Source organism: Vigna unguiculata, chromosome 8 (genome assembly GCF_037176805.1).
Source record: "Vigna unguiculata cultivar grain cowpea cultivar isolate G323 ecotype 2 chromosome 8, ASM3717680v1, whole genome shotgun sequence".
Taxonomy (NCBI): Eukaryota; Viridiplantae; Streptophyta; class Magnoliopsida; order Fabales; family Fabaceae; genus Vigna; species Vigna unguiculata.
Genome location: NC_140799.1, coordinates 32,285,851 through 32,305,727, shown reverse-complemented (window position 1 = coordinate 32,305,727; position 19,877 = coordinate 32,285,851). Strand labels below are relative to the sequence as shown.

At 29.0% G+C, this 19,877-nt stretch overlaps 2 protein-coding genes across 5 annotated transcripts; both read left to right on the top strand.

Annotated features, from left to right (window-relative positions):
* The first annotated feature begins 3,305 nt into the window (after positions 1-3,305).
* Positions 3,306-7,920, top strand: ATG13 (Autophagy-related protein 13). 2 transcript variants are annotated; one of them, XM_028084197.2, is made up of 4 exons: positions 3,306-3,616; positions 3,918-5,467; positions 5,552-5,736; positions 7,213-7,920. In XM_028084197.2, exons 2-4 carry the CDS (start codon positions 4,181-4,183, stop codon positions 7,523-7,525), a joined length of 1,785 nt encoding a protein of 594 aa, XP_027939998.2. In that variant the 5' UTR covers positions 3,306-3,616; positions 3,918-4,180; the 3' UTR covers positions 7,526-7,920. The 2 variants fall into 2 exon arrangements, with proteins under 2 accessions (XP_027939998.2, XP_027939997.2); XM_028084196.2 differs by having other exon boundaries at positions 3,306-5,467.
* A 1,634-nt stretch (positions 7,921-9,554) lies between these two features.
* Positions 9,555-13,290, top strand: LOC114193772 (uncharacterized). Of its 3 annotated transcripts, none has more exons than XR_003606302.2 (8): positions 9,555-9,736; positions 9,820-9,871; positions 10,500-11,365; positions 11,461-11,572; positions 11,941-12,036; positions 12,117-12,231; positions 12,639-12,696; positions 13,049-13,290. XR_003606302.2 is itself a non-coding variant. In XM_028083704.2 (7 exons), exons 1-6 carry the CDS (start codon positions 9,672-9,674, stop codon positions 12,198-12,200), a joined length of 1,275 nt encoding a protein of 424 aa, XP_027939505.2. In that variant the 5' UTR covers positions 9,555-9,671; the 3' UTR covers positions 12,201-12,231; positions 13,049-13,290. The 3 variants fall into 3 exon arrangements, 1 of the variants encoding a protein (XP_027939505.2); XR_003606303.2 differs by having other exon boundaries at positions 9,655-9,736; positions 10,402-11,365; XM_028083704.2 differs by lacking the exon at positions 12,639-12,696.
* Positions 13,291-19,877: the final 6,587 nt, after the last annotated feature.

Genomic DNA, 19,877 nt, shown 5'->3' with positions numbered 1-19,877 from the left:
AATTATTATAATTTCATTTTTAAAATAATGTATAAAACTTTAAAAATTATATAAAAATTAAAAAAGTGAAGAGAAGTCAAATTATTAATAAATTATTCTGTAATATAATTAATTAGTAAATTAATCTTTTATAATAAATGATTCAGAACGACCTATTTTTATAAAATAACCTCGACAATGATAATCGAATGAATGAGGTTTAGGTTTCAGCAACGAGAATCGCGAATGAGGTTTAGGATTATTACTTTAAGTTTATTTACTTGCAGCTTTCTGACTCAGAAATCTTACCATTTTAATAGTAATTTTGGTACTTTAATAATTTTAGAGTTATTTAATTTATTTATCTTTTGTGTATAACATGTTCTAGGATGTAGAGACTAGGTCAAGAAAAATATCCAGTGCTAAAAAATCTTTCTGGATACAATATTTTTTCATTATATATTAGTTAGTTACTTAGAATAGTTTATTTACCAATTACACAACTTGTGGAATTTGCGTTTTTTTTCCTAATAATTTTGGTACTTTAAATAATTTCAAAATTAATTAGTACTTATTCTTTTGCAATACATTCCAAAGTAAATGAAGTTGATAGAAAAGTGGTGAAATTTTAAAAATATATTTCAAGTTATACTTTACTCACTATATATAAAACTAAAAGACCGATTTCATTTATATTTGTATTTCAAATAATATAACAAAAAGAATATTTTAAGCAATTTTTAAATTTTAATCTGAGAAAGGGCTTTCCTGTGCCATTAAGTTGACAGTCAGATACACACATATTTTTACATAAGCACGTGAGAATACTATATTAAACGTATGAGAGTTTTTTTTTAATTAAAAAGATTTATATTTTCGATAGAAAAACACTTAAAATATTTTTAGTTTAGAAGCAAAAAAATTCATATTAAATATTAAATATTAAATACAATAAAAAAAAATGAACATTTCTTCTTGTGATTATATGATATGAATACGACTTTCTACTTTCAAATTCAAACTTTAATTAAATTAATTTGATTATTTTGAAGACAATTGTAAAATATTTTTTCACAAATTTAAATACTTCAATTTTTGTCATTTTATTTTATTTAAATAAAAAATAAAAATATAAAAATATTGAGAAAATAAAAAAATGCCATAAATAAAGTGTGAAGTAGGGTGTATACAGTAATTAATATGAGCACAATTCAGTGATCAACACATTGATATATAGCATTGGTATATTTAGTTGAAAGTTGTGTTATTTTCTTAATACCTGCAAAGTTAGTTTGTATTGTTGGATAAGGTACAAAACACAAATATAATTGGGTTGTGACTATTTCTGCAACTATTTTTGTGTTAGCAGGGAAGAAGACGATGAAGATCATTAAATTTTGAAGTTCAAGAACTTAAAATAATGACAAAAAAAAATTAGAAGATTTGTACTTTGTTTATGTAATTGATTAGATCTTTATAATTTAGTAATATATCAGTGAATAATTTGGTTATAGGATTTTTTTTTAATCCAAAAAGGTAAGTGATAATTAGAAGAGTTATTAAAACGGGCAATCTGACTTGATCTGGTTCGACCTATTACGGATTGATCATTTAGTGAGTTAACCTAACCCGACTCATTTATTAGCGAGCTAAACAAATTTGAACCCGACCCGGCCCACCACGGGTTTGTGGATTAAACTGGTTAGCTCACGGTTCACTTAATTAAAAAAATACAAATTTTTTATTTTTTTTCAATCAAAACTAAATTGTAATTCTAATTAAAATCAAAATAAACTTTAATACAATTCAAATACAAACCAAAATCACAAAAATACAAATGATCTATGTGTTGCCTAAAAAAAACAACCTAACATGACTCAAATGCAAACCCAACTTAGCAAAAAACACATGTTTGACCCTTTATTTGCTGGTTGGTGAGCCAACTCGGCTCACCACCGGGTTCTAGGTGAGCCGGGTCAAAAATCAATCGTTATTAAAATTTGTAAAAAAATTTCAACCCAATCCAATTCGAACCCGTGGTGAACTGAGTTGGTTCGCGGATTCCAACCCATTTTGATAGCTCTTAATCAATTAACACAAATAATAATTGATTATCAAATTTATGTTTTGAAGTATTTATAAAAATGTATTTTAAAAAGCCAATGTGGTATATTTTTATGAACTATAGGATGAATAAATTCATCTCCCAAATATTATCACAAAAAAGCTTATAATTATTGAGTAATTAATAAATATATATTAAAAAAATTTGAATTATTACAACTTACACGGTATCAATCTCATTTCTCAAACCATCATTCAAAGATTTGATTAAGGAAGAAATTAAATCAATTTCTTTTTTCCTAAAGAAATATCACTTAAAGCAAGACAACCCATTTTCCAACCATATTAGATTTTCTCCTGAGACTGAAAGGCGTATGCAAGTTTTTCTTTTATAGTTGGTTATGGTTTGAAAATAATCGTGAATAAGAGATAAAAAAATGTGTAATTAATATCATGTTACAAGATTTTTATTATTATATCTTATTCTAATTAAGCACAATTTATTTTATTAATTCAGTTTTTAGATACTCTTCTAAGTTTTTCTTAAATACAAGTTATTTAAGATCTACGTTTTTATAATTTATATTTATATTTTAAACTTTTACAATTAAAAAGAAATCATGTATAATATCATATTAATCATATTAAGATTGAAATATTTTTTATTCCTAAAAAGTTAGGTACTAAATTTAAAGCCGTGTAGTTGAAGCAATGGTTTTTCATATAAGATAATTTTACAGGAAAGTGTTAAACTTTTATATTGATTAGACTGTATTTGTTTTATTTACTGAGCATTTATAAAAAAATATTTTTTCCTTTTTTAAGGACACTATTTTCTCAATGAAAGCCTCACACAGATATATATAATTAAAAGAAATATCTTCAGAACTATTCATCACTTTATTTAAATTTATCAGTCGATGCAAAATCGCATATTTTTTAGGAGATGAAATTCACTGTTCTGACTTTTTATGCATAAACTATTATATATATATACTTTGCAGATTTTAATTATCCTCGATGAAAAGAAAATAATAAATAAAAGGCACCTTTATTCTGCAAAGTGGAGTCTGTACCATCACTCCACCAACCAGAATCAGTCCTATTTTTTGGAAAAGGAAATAAAAATGAAAGACATAAATCAATCATAGAGTTTGATTTTTGGATGAAAAAATTGGCCAAATGAGACAGAGAGAACAGAGGGAAGCTGAGGTTAAGAAAGAAACCTCTTTCTTATCTTTGTGTCTGCAATTTTCAACATTTTCCTAATAATAATAATCATCATCATGCACCTTTAACTACTACTACTACCATTTTCTTTTCTCAATCCATTTCCAAACATGATCTATTAAAATACACAACATATATGTCTTATTAATTATTAATTTATTATTATGGATCTAATCTAATTAATGATAGTAATAGTAATCAATAATTAGGAGTTGAAGAGAGAGAACGCTACGGCACTGTGTGTTTCTACGCAACCTTTTCTTCTCCAATGGCGTCTCTCTTCCAATGCCACCACACCCTTCAACCCCTTCACCCCCTTCTTCGTCTCGCCTTCTCCTAATATGTGAGTGCTTCGTTTTTTCCCTCTCTGGAGTTCTTCTGTTGCTGCCCACATGATAAAAATTTGTTCTTGATTCCTAGATCCCATGTTGTTGTTGCGGCGATGATGTTTTGTTTTGTTTTGGAAAATTAAGGTGTATTAGTTTGTCGTTGATCGGTTGAAAACCCCGTATGATCTGTGTATCCAATTGATTTTTCTTTCATGGGGCTGCGTATATCTGCATTGTAGTTGGAATTTGCTTGTTGATGACGTTGGCATGTTACTGTGCGGACATGCTTGCTGATTGTTGTTTTTGCGTTATCAGAGTGATCCATGATTCTGGCTTTGCTTGGTTGACGCTGATGGGGTTCGTTTTCTCTGGTGATGATCACTAGGTGATGCTGTGTGAGTTAGATGGTTTGTTCTTTATCTCACGTGTTTGTGGAATTTTCTATTTGAAGAGAGACAGAGAGAAGTGTGTTTGACAAGTAGTGGATTTTTCTTGGAAAGAATCTTTTTGTGGTAAAGATATGTTCTTGGGTGGAGGGAGGTATTTGGTTTGGAATTAATTTTTTCACTTGGGGTAGGATGGATTTGCAGAGCAACATGCAGCCTGAATTGGGCAAATTGGAACAAATTGTTTATCAATTTCTTTTGAAGTGCTTGCACATCATTTTGGACTCAAGGGTACCTTTGTTACGCCCCCATGATAGAAGTGGTGACTTGTCCATAGGTTCTCGTGTGAGGAGGAGTGACAAGTGGTTTAACTTGGCTTTAGGTGATAGGCCTTCTGCTCTGGATAACTTGAACTTCTGGCACAGGAATTTGATGGATCCAATGATAATTGACATTATACTAGTTCATGATGTGGCTGGTTCTTCTGTTGAGACAGTCATAGAGAGGTGGGTTGTTCAGTATGATTGTCCTCGTGTAGTGGCTCCTCAAACAGGTGACATTACTAGCTCTTACAAGAAGACATACCAGAAGTCAATAGTACTTTTCCGAGCTCTTTACTCTCAGATGAGGCTTCTCCCTGCTTATAAGATATTCAGGCAGTTAAGCACATATAGTCATAGTTGTAATTTTGATATTGTTTACAAGGTCTCTTCATTCAGTGATCCTTTCTCTAGAGCAGAAGGGGGAATGATGGAAGAATATAATTTCACTCCTATTGAGGCTCTTCCTGGTCGCCTTTGTATATCTGTGACCTTCAGAACTGTGCTATCTGAGTTCAACCTTGAGTGTTCAGCTTCATTGCCAACCAAAATAATTACTGATTATGTTGGAAGCCCCAGTACTGACCCTTTGAGGTCTTTCTCTGTCTCTGATAAGGGTGTTGGGGCCACTTCCTTTCCACTAAGAGGGATAGCACCACCATCTTCTTCACCACTTGATCGTCCTCATAGCTGGACTAGTGGTTTCCATAGAGCAGCTCATTTTGCACAGAACCATCCTTATGCTGGCTCCCCTCCAGTGTATCGAGGTTCTTTCAAGCAGTATGACTATCCATCCCCACCTATTGATAATTATGGTGTCAGATTACCCAACCATCGATTGCTGAATCAGCAAAGATCTACTGGTTATGATGAGTATCAACTTTCTCCTCCTTTCTCACCTTCACCATCTCCATCGCCACCTACATATTTCTATGCTAGCAATCCAATACAAACTCACATACGCTCTGAAACGGCCCCTGTAACTATACCTCATCCAGTAATAGGAAGAAGCACTAGAAATCTTTCTCCTAATTTTTCAGATCCTAGTCGAAATTCTCTGCCTCCTTTGTCTCCCAAAAAGAATGATGGTTCATCCCAAGAGTCTCCATCTGGAATCAGGTCACTTAGGAAATTAGACGCTTCAAGGACCGGTCATAAGGTAACCATGTTCCTTCATTTCTACTCCTGTAGTTACATTCAAATGTGTTTTATCTGTTTGACAAGCCTTGTATTTGCTGCTTAGTTTGTCAGAGACAGCAAGGATGATTCGGGGAGGTTCTCAGCATTGTTGTCCTCCTCAAGTGGCTCACCACGCATTGGATTTTCAAGAACCTCAAGTAAATTATCATTTCAGGATGAGTTGGATGATGGTGACTTTTCGTGTCCTTTTGATGTTGATGATGTTGATGCACCAGATGTTCAATCCAGGTACATTGATAGACTTTGTCACTCATAAGTATAGTCGTGGGCATCTATAAGTGGACAATGAATACCTTGATATGAACAGTGTTACACTTTTAGCACATCTCCTTCCTCAATGATAATTTCAGGGAAGCCTCCTAAAATCAATCTATAATATTTAAAACCATTCGTGGTTGTTAAAGATTATAATGGATGAGTTACCTATGCCACATTAGAAGTTAGTTTAATGTGCTTACATGTTCAGAATGTAAAAGAAATTTCGCATTTTCAGGACTGATATTTTGGAATGGCAACAAGGTTCTAGACATGTGTATTGCAAAAGACTATTTGATATAATGGATTTGTTAAGTAGAACTTCGTAGATATGTATCCTAATCATTTTTTCTGAGATTCTGATAGCTTTTTATATTAAGGTTTAATCAATCAATAGAGAAGTTCATATGTGGGACATCATAGATTTATTTTATATCTCCATGTTAATTTGAACAAGTGATCTATGTTAGCCTATAAACTCCAATCCTTTGCATCAAGGAATTAAGAGACCAGAAAGACTTCATCATTGTAAAGAGCTTAATTCCTATAGCGGGATCCAGAGGAAAAAATAGCTCAGGTTTCTAATCTTTTTAGTTTTTATATACCGAAGAGATTTGAACCCATGGCCTATTCCTCCCTCCCAACTACTTTTACCACAAAGTCAATCTTATATTTCCTGAAGCTCCTAAATGCTGGCCTAGTAGATTTTTCTGTTTTATGTGTCTGACAAAGTTTAGAATCATGTATAGTTACAATAAAATTCTTTCATAGAGTAAAACTCTCTTCTTTGCATACTAAGGTTTCTTTATATTCCTGGATGGATATACCTTTTCTGCTTGTTTGTCCATTCACTTCAATAAAAAAAGCTGTTGCTTGTAGTCCTGTGGATAAAGTTGGGATCTCCTGGTATATTTTAATATGAAACCATCTTATTAAAGAGATTGAGACAATCTTTTATGGGATAGTTATTTCTTGACTTCCATCTGGTTTCCTGAACATGGCTTTTAAGGACATCCTTTTTTATCTAATACATTGCAATTTTTCAAAACAAAAAGAAACTAGGCAGTTTTACATGATTTTGTTAAAACTTAGTATTGCTAATGTTCCAAAAAAACTTATGCATGCTAAATGATTGTCGTGGCTGCACTAAATTTTTCATATGTTAGTACCAGGTTGGTGAGTATCTGCATTGCTACATTTTCTTGTTCTTGCTATGCAATAAAACTTATCATGATGGGTTCTACTTTGGCAACTTTTAGAGGGTTGGCTTGCTATATGAACATGTAGTTGCATGTGATTCATCCTGCTACTTACATGGTCCTAAAGTTCCATTTTTTATACTATTATTGACCAACTCTTCTAATGCTTCTGTAAATAGTTATGATTTGTATTTTATCCTCTGATTATGTTATTTCACCCAACCTTCTTGTTCATTTTATGCATAAACAGTCACAATGTGGATGGGAAGAGTCCAGCAGAAATGACTTCAACATCACTGCCAATTGGAAAAAAATCACAAGATGCTGCTGTTGGTGTTCTTGTGCACATGCTGAGGACAGCGCCGCCATTGCGCCAAGATCCAAGCTGCTATTCATCCCATTCCCCAAAGGCTGAACTTGATGGAGGAGTTGCCACTGCTTCTGGTTTCTTCATGCCACGAAAAACAGCAGATGCACTTGAAGAGCTCAGGGGTTACAGAGAGATGAGAGACCTTCTTCTTTCCAAGAGTGGCACTAGGATCCTGAACAAGCATAAAGCTTGAGCATGCCAAAATACTGGGTTCATCATCAAGGTTATAAAATAGTTGAGGGGGTGATGCTGACTAAAGAGTGGTACTAATCAATTACAGTTATACACAGCAACAAGCAGTTCTTTTGGGAAGAGAATGATCCAATGGATTTGTGTACATATCCTGACTGAATGTTGGTTGGCTAGAAACACCATTTTTATAATCACTAAAATTATGCTAATTTTCTCTCAGTCCTTATAGACATTGTAGTTATGATATGAGGAACTTGCATACCTATTGTGTTTGGCAATGACAAAGGCTGGAAAAAGAATGTTACTGCTATTTTGAAAGAAAAGGTTGCTGAATTTCTTTGTAAAGATGCATGCAGGCAAACACTGCTTTGAATGTATATTGACTTTTCTTTATCAGTTTGGTGATGTTTTTCTTCTCTCAAGATCTTATTATTTGATCATATAAGCTGATTAATATATTGAAATGATCTTAGAATAATTGTAAAAGTTTAATTTCTGTGTAGGGTAATCTTATCATGTAAGAAATCAAGGAAGATATTTTCACTTTAGTTATCACCAAAGTTAACTGAAAAAATGGATGCATCTGTGTACGTGGCATGATTAATGCCAGAAGAAGTTTGATGGTAAATATCTTAAGCTGAAGCATAAGATGTTTTGGAGCCATACAAGGATGTTCTTGGACAATGCCCTCACCGTCAAATCGTATTATTGTCTAAGAAGGAATTATTGTAACAAGATTGTCTTACACCATACGTTGTTGATCTGTGACATCAATTATGTTGATTTCGTAAGGTGTTATTTTCAACAAAATTGGCTTTTAGTAAACGTTGTTGCACGTGGATCATTGCTATGGAAGACTTTAATAACAAGTCCACACATTGACATAGTGGGGTTTTACCATTTCAAATAACTAAAATTTTTAAATAAAATAAATATATAATGGTGATTAATCTAATTATATTTTAAAAATAATAAAAATTAAATTTTAGGGTTGAAACCATCTAAAAAAGTCTCAAAAATGAAATCTAATTTGTTAACAAAAATTGATAAAATGAGAAACTTCAGAATTTTTCATCACTCTCTCTGTGTGACAAAATACAATATCAATGAGACATGAATCTAATTTATATTATAAATTTTGATACCAACTCCGATCTAAAATCTTAAAATAATAAATTTATGGATTTTATACCTTATATGATTATCAAATTTCTTATGTATAATCAATGTAAAACTTACACTGTTGTACCCACTACACATATATAATTAAATTAAGCTTTAGATATTTATTAAATTTAATTATCAATTTCAAATTTATTTTACTCATATTAACGCGTAAAGATAACTCCTTACACATTTTACATAGCTGTACAAACAGAAAAAGCTTATTAATTGTTATGATAAAGAAAATAAATCAAAAGAGTCAACTTAATAGAGACAAAAGATACAAACTAATATATAAAAGATACAAACTAATATTTTTCTCAAAAATTTAAACTATAATTATATACGTTATTAAAATAAATATTTAATACCCAAAACAAAATCGAGGAATGTTAAACTTATTTAAACAAAAGCATAATATCATATAAAAAAAAATTTCCACGCACCTTTTAGACTTTTACATTATCAAATAGTTATTACAAAAACTAAAAACAATCGTAGAGTTTAATTGTTATAGAAATTACAAATGAAATATTTTAAACATATATGACAATGTATGTATATAAAGTTTAGAGAATTTAAAAAAAAACGTTATTTCATGTAATTATTTACAATGAAATAAAATTAATAATTATGTATTGTAGTATAATGTTTTTCACATTCTCAATTTAAAATTACTGTTAATATAATTTTTAAAATAATCCTTATGAATTTAAAGTAATTTATCATATTATTATTTTTAGTTGGACGAGAGTATAAAGTTATTTTAAGTTTTCTTAACAAGATAATTTATTGATTTATTAATATATTTTAATTAAAAGTTAAGAAAATATTTGAAAACAAAACAGAACTTAGAATCTGGTAGATTAAAAAAACAAACAAATGTAACTGCCGCCTTTAACATTCGAAAGGAAGGGTTTTCCGCCATTAACCTCACATCACCTCTCTCCTCGTTCCTTGTTCTTTCAATTTTTGATGATTTGATGAACATGGATTCATCCACTTGCCCCTTCTGTCATTTATCTGTTCCTTCCTCTGAACTCCAATGGTCTCTTTCTTCCTCTCTCTCATTCTTTTATCTTCCCTTTGATGCATTACATTTTCAGTGACACTGCTTCAATTCAATTGCAGGCACGCCAACGCCCATTTCGACGACAACAACACCGATTATAGCTCCCCTTCGGTACCCTTTTTTCCCTCTCATTCTCGCTCTTCACCTCACCATCCCATTTGGTTTGTCTGAGAAACTCAGAAAATAAAAATTGATTTTTTTTTAAAACCCTTTTTGAAAGTGGCTCGCTTTGTGGATGGTGGTGGAAGTAAATTTTACCCACATGATCTTACAATGATTTTGTTTGCATTTTCTGCTATATTAGAGTGCAATTATTTATTATCCTTTGTTTACCCCATTTTTTTATTTTTATGAATTGCTGGTTTTTATTTACCCTAATTTTATTAGGGAAAAATGTGTAGTGTAGCTACATATATTTTGATATGTGGTGAATTTGATCTTTACATTTAAACTAAAATGCGAATTTAGTCTTTTCTCCTGAAAAATCATGTTTTTGAAGTTGGGAAGGACCAAATTCATCAATACGAACAGGATTGATTAAAAACATATGAAGTAAAAAGTGCATTTTTCTCTCTTTATTATTAGTGGAAAGTACATTTTTTGTTGAAGTAACTTTGTATTACTATCTTGTACATTTAAAGGAACCGAATTCTTTTACATCTATGGTCTAAAGTGGACCGCGGTTTCTTGTCAAGAGAAGAATGACACGGGGTTTTTGTCGCTGTTTCATATTCTTCAGGCTAGTAGCTTGCATTTTTATGGTGGAGTAAGGGGTAGGGATAATGTGGTGTTGAAAATGGATGAAAAGATCTCTTGCTTAGTTGATGTGCAAAGAAGGGGAGAGTTTTACAAGGTTGAAAGAGGTTTGATGACCTTGTTGAGAGACTGTTTGGAGTCTGAGGCTGAAAACACAAGAAGCATTTTGACATGTTATGTTGATCATTTCCAGAGCCTTGAGTTTAAGGATGTTGGATGGGGCTGTGGTTGGCGTAACATTCAAATGCTTAGCTCTCACTTAATGACACAAAGGCCAGCAGCAAGAGAAGCTATGTTTGGCCGTTCAGGGTTTGTTCCTGATATCCCATCACTTCAGAGGTGGCTTGAGATTGCTTGGGAAAGGGGTTTTGATGCACCTGGCGCTGAACAGTTTAACCATGTTATCTATGGCTCAAAAAAATGGATTGGAGCTACTGAATGTGCTGCCCTTTTGCGTTCCTTTGGTCTCCGGGTGAGGGTAGTGGATTTTGGACCTAAGAAATCTGAGGAACTCTATCTATCTGTCCCTGGTTCAAGTGTTGGGGAAAAGGATCTTGTGAAAAGTAATTATGGAAGGAAGAGGAAAGCACCAAATACTTATGGACCAATGGATAGATATCTGTCTCGTGGTGTTGCTCAAACAAGTTGCAACCAAAATGCAAAGTCAGGCCCTTCTCTTGTCCATGTTGGTGACGCTGTGGATAAAGAAAGTAGTGGTAATAGAGGGCTATACAACACTGAGAAACTAAATGAGGGTCACCAAGTTCTTATGGACTTTGTGTGGAATTACTTCTCCCATAAAAGCACTGTTCAATTTGATCACAAGCGTGTTCTTATCAGTGAGAAAACGTAAGTGACCGCATTTTAGCTACACATGTTCTGACCTTGCAGACAATCGTGTTTTTTTTATGATGTTTTAAGTCTAGAAAGATTTTCATCTACAGGCCACTGTACTTTCAGCATGATGGACATTCAAGAACAATAGTTGGAATTCAAGTCAAACATCAACGGTCTGGAATTCCACAATATAATCTCCTGGTTCTAGATCCCGGTCATGTAATATATTTTCTTGCTAATGTCTATTTTCTGGTTATTTAGATGTATGTGAGTAATTCTCTGTTCTTGCATATCCTACAGGTGCTTCTTGATAAATTGAAACAGGTCAAACTACAAAGCATAACAAATTTAAAAAACTAAGATAACCCTTACTATATTTATATGAACCTTTCAGTTAGTTTTTCTGTTAACCTGTTAACCAGTTGTATTCTTTGGATTAACAAGTAAGGATATGCAATTTGAAGTAGGTTAAGATATGTTTTCTTCATACACTTTTTTTGTGTGCTTATTAAGAGAATTAATCTAGAATATACATGTTAGTAATGATGGCATGACATCCTTTTAAATGTTGTGACTTATCATTATAGAGAACTGGTGCTCTAGAAAGATCTCTTATAGAGAAAGTTGGATGGCAGAAACTCATAAAAAGAGGAGTGCACACACTAAAGAAGCCACAATACCAGGTTTTTCTTCTTTTAACCAAAATTTGTAATTTCCCTGCAACATTATGTGATGAGGCTAGATGATATTGTTTCTATTTCAGTTGTGTTATGTTGATCCTGGAATTGCCAGTAAGGAGGAGATGGAGAAACTCAAGACAATTGATAGCGTCTTCATTGAATTTTAAAGAACCATACAAAGGACCTTGCTACATCAAGGTACCCTTTATATTTCACATCATATGACTATTTGTATTGTCATTTTTTCTGATTGATTTTGTTCTAACAAAGAAGTTAGAGACAAAAAGCAACTTGTTGTCCCACTTAGCTCATCTCCACTTCATTACAAATATTTTGTTGTTCTTAAGGTCTTACTGTATTATTGAGTTGGGCATGTAATGGCTATGGAAATGCTAATTATCAAATGACACCTTTTGAAAATGTGGATCAAATCTTTGAAATTATTGAAAAATATATATCAAGCTTGCTTTTAGGATTTTGGTTGAGTCGCCACCTTTATCAGTGGTTTTATTCCCTAAATATCTTGGGCCAACTAACAGCAGTGTTACCTGCTAAAATTTTCAACCTCAGTCTTTTGATGGAATATTGGTTTAACCTATCTGCAGATGAAACACATCAAATTTGAGTTTTAGACGGCTGTAATTGCAGTGGGATTAAAAACAGGTAGGGGAAAGAAATGAAGTTTCAATTGTATGCAGGTTTATTGAATTTACATTTAGGTGCATTTTTTAGTGATATCTGGGTTTCACAACATACACGATATAGGATGAGAAGGTAATTCTTAAGTTCGTGAATATGCCTAGATGAAATAACGCTTTAGCTATGATTAGTTATTCGAATCTTATGGTTCACTGTTTGAATCTTACAATTTGATACTATTTGGTGACATGTTGATTCATATCATACGATAAACCTCAAATGACTTTGAATCTTACAATTCATATACGAATTGGTGCAATTTTGTATCTTAAATACGAATCACAAGTCATTAAAGTTTAATATCTTTGCTGGACAGAAACTTGAACATGGTATTTGCCAGGACCTGTTAATGATGGAACCAGAATCGGAGCAATTAAAGGAAGCAACTGCTTCTACATTTGGTCATGGTCTTCACCATTTTCATACACAAAATTCTGATAATATTGTGATTATTCATTTACTTTGGTGTATATAGTTTTTTCCCTTTTATTCAAAAAAGTATAGGCTCTCATCTGTAAGATTTTTCTGAGTTATTGTGATTTTTCAGGCTTTTATTTATATTTTCTAGAGGCACGTCATTCACTTTAATTCTCTGTTATGAACACAGTAATGATTATTAAGTTTGAAATAAAAGAGTTAGCACATGATATTCGGCAGACAACAATCTTATGTTATAAAATTAATAGTGCTCAATAATTGGAAATTAGACTGATCTATATTAACTTAATCATTATCTGCAGCTACTAATACCACTACCAGTGTTCATTTTTTGTTAGCAATGTGATCAAGAAAGTAAGGGGCTACAAAGAAGTACCTTTGTCATACAACATCCATAATACCAAATTTCAATGCACAAAATCAAAATCAAAAAATATTTGTATCTTTTAATATTTAGATTATTTTTTATGATCATTTAGGATTTATTTTCCTTTTATATTTTACGATTTTTTTCGTTATATATTAAAATTTTGTAGTTATAGGTCTATCGTATCATGTAAATAGAAATATTATATTTGTTATTGCATTAAGTTCATTTAAATGGATTTAGTTGAGTAGTCAATTTCTTAGTTTTGATCCTTGTAAATTTTAGTTTACAATATTTTTTTTTTCATAATTTTTGTTCAGTTTTGTCAAATCAGTCTTAATTTTGTTTTTGTGTTCAAATAGGTTTTAATTTTCATCAATTTTGTTCAATTTTTTGCTAATACCGTTTAAATCATTAATGATCATAAACCGTGATTGTCACTTTGTGTTTTTATATAAAAGTTGTAATGTTGTAAGTTTTAATATATTATATAAAAAAATTTAATAAAAATATGAATTTTAATATAAAATTAAATTTGGTTTTAATTTGGAAAGGAACAAAATTGATTTATGTTAACAAAATTGAGATTAAATTGAACAAAAATAACAAATATAAGAACCAAATTGAATATAAAACATTGACTATGATATGTGGCATGTTGTTGGCTTTATATGACACGCGATTGGGTTTACATGTTAACATTTAAAAAATTATAAAAAAATTTAAAAAAATTTAAAAAAAATTTAAAAAAATTTAAAAAAAATTTAAAAAAAAAAATTTAAAAAAACACAAAGTGACATGTGATAGTCATTGTTCATGGCTGTTAATGATTTAAACGGCGTTAACAAAAAATGAACTAATTGAACAAAATTAAGACTCATGTGATAAAATTTAACGAAAATTAGGATAAAAAGATATTTTAACCTAAGTTTTAAAAGATTTAAAAGTCTCATGTTCCTAGTCTATTATTTACATATATATATATATATATATATATATATATATATATATATATATATATATAGTTCTTTTTTACCCTTACAATACTTAATACGTTTTACCCTTTTAAAATAAGGTATATTTTAACCATTATACAAATCAATGTAATGAGTTTTCACTCAAGTGTTATATTTTATTTTAAATTTAATTGGATGTGTTTTAAAATAGTGCACAAGAGTAATAGTACTATATATATTATAAAAATTATAATAATTGAAACTAAACAGAATAATTCAAACAATTGACCTAAAAATAAACATCACGCGTTTAGAGTATCTTGAAAACATGGCTCCTCAATCTTCCATGACACTATTTCTTCCTTGTTTGGGATTTGGAATGAATGCAACATATCCTAATCATATATTTTAAGGTTATTTTATATGTTGGACCCTACAACATGTGGGTTCTCAACTACATATGAAAACTTGTTTCATTATTGCGATTTTGTTGTTGTATCCTAAACTTTGCAAATAATTCCACCACACCTACTTCCTAGAGCCAAAAATATGCTTTCCTTTTACTGCATATATAATTGACCAACAACAACTCTACTTTCTTCATTATTTAGCATGAATCCTGTAAACCATTAAATGAAGTAAATTAAGTTATGAATATTATAATTTAATGATAAAACGACTTCTAATTTTGAATTAAATCTCTAAAGCTTAATAATAAAATAGTTCTACATGCCTATGAAGTAAATTAAGTTTTTCGTTCTCAACTAAATTGATAATTTATTCTGATTTTCTAAACTAACTTATGTTCAAGAAATAAAATAGAATGGAAAGAATCCTTAAATGCGTGTGCATTGGGTTGGGTGAGAAAGATAATATCTCAACCAGAAAAAAATAATGTTCCATTAAACTTCATCAAACTATGCAGGTTTCGAAGAATGGTTCATGCATCCAAAAATAATTAATACAATATAATTTAATACTCTCTTGGTTTCACTTTGCATGATATTTTAGTGTCAGAAAAAGAAAATCTAAATCAATTATCATTATTTGATAAAAACTAATGAAACATTAACTATATTTTAGAGGGGGCGTTAAATTTTGTAGGTGATAGTGTTTAATTCCCATTCAGAAGATGGTTCACGACACGAGAAGATAATATAGTATATTGGTTCAAACGTGAAAGTCAGATGAAATCTAAACCAAACAAGAATTTGTCCGAATACATTATTTCCATGGATCTCAATTCACACCAGTGAACATTCAAATTTGACAACTTTTTTTTTTTTTTGTGAAGATTTGTTTATTATTTCAAAGTGTTTTAAAAGCAGCAGCATGTGAACCCACCAATGCCCCATTCCCCACGTTATGATTAGAGTCAACCAAAGAGACTTTATTTAAGTTCCATTTTTAATGATGTGTCCTCATGCATGTTAACTCTTATTAAGATTTATTTTCATCTTACCTTCTGATAGATTTCAATAAAAAATTGTTTAAATTAGTTTGTTTATTTATTTATTTAAGTAGTGAATCGTTTGTGTCTAATGATACAAGAAAACAATAATTTCATCAGAATAATTTTTGTTTAAATAGGATAAGAAAGGATGAATAATGGTGTGGAGAGTGAGTTAATGATATTTATAATTGGTTGGAAAAGAATAAGTATATCTAATTTGTTTTTGTTATTGAAGAAGTTATTTTATTATATTATACAAATAATGAATGACATTGTTTTACTAAAAAATTGTTATCGTCGACTATTATAATTTTGATGGTAATGATTATCGATTATTGACGATATAATATTTGTCAATAATTTGATTATTTGTAAAATTTATTGATAGATTTATGAAATTACCTATGAGCACTCGCAGATCTTTGGTCAATATGTTGGGAGTGTCCAAATTTTGGTTGAATTATTTTTTTTGTCCATTTTTTGTCTAAAAATATCAAGTTTGTCGTCTATTATTTTTTAGTTTCAATTTGGTTTTTGATTTTTTAAAAATTGATGTAATTTGATTTTTTTTTTAAATTTCTTAAAGCGGAGCAAGAATTTTTTCACCAAAATTTATACTAGAATTATGTCAATTACACCATCAGAACAAACTATTCTTATTCACAACTTCAATTTTGATGAAAAAACATTGGTCAGATTCAAAAAATTTACTGAAAAAATGAAAAAATTGCATCATTTTTTCCAAAATCAGAATCAAATTGAGACTAAAAAAAATCGATGACCAACTTATTATTTTTGAACGAAAATAGGAGTCAAAAGAGTAATTCCAAAATTTTTATATAAACTAGTAAAAACATTGTATTTATTTTTTTATGATAATAAAAAATAAAAAATAATAATTATTGTTATCATTATAATTATAAAATTAAATATAAAATGATTTTTATTTTACTATAATTAATTTTCATTTATAATAATTAAGTTTAAAAATAATCAAATAAAAAATAATTAAATTAAATAAATAATTATTTAAAAAATAATATTAATAAAATAATTATTTTTATTTAAAAGATAAAATTGAAAAATAAATGTGAAAAAAAAGACTATTACTCACCTATAAATTTAAATATATGAAAATTTATTAGAATATAAATATATAATATATATTGAAATATTAAATTTTAAGAAAATTATATGAAACTATATAAATATAAAAAAAAGGGGGCCACAGCTCCCTATGTCAACATTAAGTTCCGCCGTTGCCTATGAGATTTTTAATCATATAATTTCTTTGAAAGTTATTATTGTTACCATTTATTATATGTATTTGTCGGTAAGAATGACAAGTAAAAAGTACTCGAGTTTCTAGTTTTGAGGGAGATTAAGAAAAGACAACTAAGTGATTTGTGCAATGATGCTTGTAATCAATTTTTTTACGTTTAATTACTCGGATGGTACCCACTTTAGTTTTATTATTAAACAAAGTTAAACCTCAAACTTAATTTTAAAAATTAAAAATTTTGTCATCATATATAAAAGCATCAAGTGTATCATACTATACAAACTTAGTAAATATTAAAAATCAAATAACTTGTCACACATAAATTTAGGAACTAAATTTCAAGTTCAAAACACCAAAGTCTAATGTTTTGTTTAGAATTTAAAGTTAATTTAAATTATTTATAAAAATATTTAATAAAAACGTTAATTTTAGTAAGAATATCACCATAAAATTTATAAAAAAGTAAATTTAGTGTCAATTTAAGGAAAAACAATATTACTTCATTTTTTACAAAAATTGGGACTAAATTGAAACTAAAAACAAATATAGAGACCAAATTGAGTCACTTTGACATGTGACACAATTATGAAGTGACACATGTAAAAAATTAAAAAATTCAAAAAACCAGAAATTGACACATGTCGTTGACTTTAACACCGTCTGGTCAAACTAACGGTGAGGACTAAATTGACTTATTTTTTAAGAAAATGATGACCAAATTGAGATAACGAAAAACTTGAGGATCAAACTGAAATTGCATAACAAATAGAAAGACAAAAAAAGTAATTTAACATTTTTTATACTACCTACTAATATAGGAAGTCTTCTTCAACATGTATAAACAAGTTTTTCAACACTAATGTTTATTTATAATAAAAATTATTTTATATAAAATTAGTTATTATTTAATAATCCTTTTGTATTCAATCTATATATATATATATATATACATATATATATATATATATATATACATATATATATATATATATATATATATATGTATATATATATATATATATATATATATATATATATATATATAATGTGATAATAATATGATTTTTAAAATAGTGGAATAATTTCATTAAAGTTGCTGTAATTGAAATTCATTCTTTATATTTTTTATTCATAAAAACAACACATGATTTTTGTCCTTCGTATTTTTTATTCTTGATACCCTGACAGAAGTCTCGTGTAATAGAATATTGATAATGTTTAAGTATCGTTGATTTATACTACACACTCAGCTTTAGCTTTAAAATGTTCTACTCAGAACTAATTGATTAGTCACAAAAACGTAAGATATAAGCATTATAGTGATGAGTGTTGCATAAATAAAAAAATGAATTTTGAAAGTGTGCCACGTTCATTATGATGCAACCATTCTTATTTAGCCATAAAAGACAAAGCAAGGTAGGGTTGAGTTTGATAATTGGCTTCGAGAAATGTTTGCGTAGTTTTGTAAATTTCAAAAGGATGACTTCATACCTACCAATACTATAGTGTATTGAGGTGAACCTAACTTAATCTTCATTAATAGTAAAGATTTTAAATAAATAAGGATTAGAACGAAAGAAAGAAAGAAAGAAGATAAAAATTCAAATTTATTAATTTTATAGTAACAAAAATCTATAGTTTTTTGTTTTTGTTACCTAAAACCATTTATACGACAAAATTTTATAAACAAACAGTCACTTCAGTATAATGATATTCACATATTTCATTTATAATAAATAATAAAATAAAGGGGTTAAATATTTTTTTATCCCTTAACTAGTGAATTTTGAAATTAGTTCATTTCAAAATTTTGAACCAATTTAGTCATTTATCTTTCAAACTACGTGGATTTAGTTCTTTTAATCAAATTTTGTTAGGTTTATTTGATGTTTAGTACGTATTTCAAGATTATATTTGAGTTGTTTATAATGTTTGACACATTTTTGTTTTAATGTTAAATCAAATATCATTATGAAACGTACTTGAAATGTCAAATAAACATAACAAAATTTGATTAGAAGGACTGAATCCACATATTTCGAAAGATGAAAGATTAGATTAGTTCAAAATTTTAAAATAAACTAATTTCAAAATTTACTAAAAGTTAAAGGATAAAAAGATATTTAACCTTGAAATAAAGTTATCATCTCAAAAGAGTGATTTTATGTCAATTTTGTTACTCCATTATAATTCGTATGGTCAGCATATATTTGGTTTTTAATAATTTTGATATGTATTTATTAAAACAAAATAGCATTAATATATAATTAATTTTAGAAAAATCACTAAATATTCTATATGTATAAAAGAAAAAAAAAAGGAAAAAACTCCATTTAATATTAATTATATATTAAATTTAATTTTTATTTTTTCCTTAATCAATATTCATGAAAATTACTAAAAATTAAATATATGTTTAATTACTTCAATAATAAAGTTTAAATAAAATTAAAAAAATTAAAAAAATTTGAATTAAAATTATATTTATTGTGTTGGATTAAATATAATTTTAATCTCTTACAATATAAAAGTAAAAATTAAAATTAGTTCACTATCAAAATTTTAATCAAATTTAATTATCAAACTTTATATGCCTTTAAATTAAGTTCGATTGCGTTCATTTAATATCTGAAACTCTTTTCAAAATAT

What these genes read in the sequence shown, in the direction of transcription:
- ATG13 (XM_028084197.2), top strand. Translation starts at nt 4,181, where the DNA reads ATGGATTTGCAGAGCAACATGCAGCCTGAATTGGGCAAATTGGAACAA. An exon ending in CTTCAAGGACCGGTCATAAG is followed by an intron (nt 5,468 to 5,551) that starts GTAACCATGTTC and finishes TTTGCTGCTTAG; the next exon opens with TTTGTCAGAGACAGCAAGGA. An exon ending in GCACCAGATGTTCAATCCAG is followed by an intron (nt 5,737 to 7,212) that starts GTACATTGATAG and finishes ATGCATAAACAG; the next exon opens with TCACAATGTGGATGGGAAGA.
- LOC114193772 (XM_028083704.2), top strand. Translation starts at nt 9,672, where the DNA reads ATGAACATGGATTCATCCACTTGCCCCTTCTGTCATTTATCTGTTCCT. An exon ending in GTTCTTATCAGTGAGAAAAC is followed by an intron (nt 11,366 to 11,460) that starts GTAAGTGACCGC and finishes TTTCATCTACAG; the next exon opens with GCCACTGTACTTTCAGCATG. An exon ending in TGGTTCTAGATCCCGGTCAT is followed by an intron (nt 11,573 to 11,940) that starts GTAATATATTTT and finishes TTATCATTATAG; the next exon opens with AGAACTGGTGCTCTAGAAAG.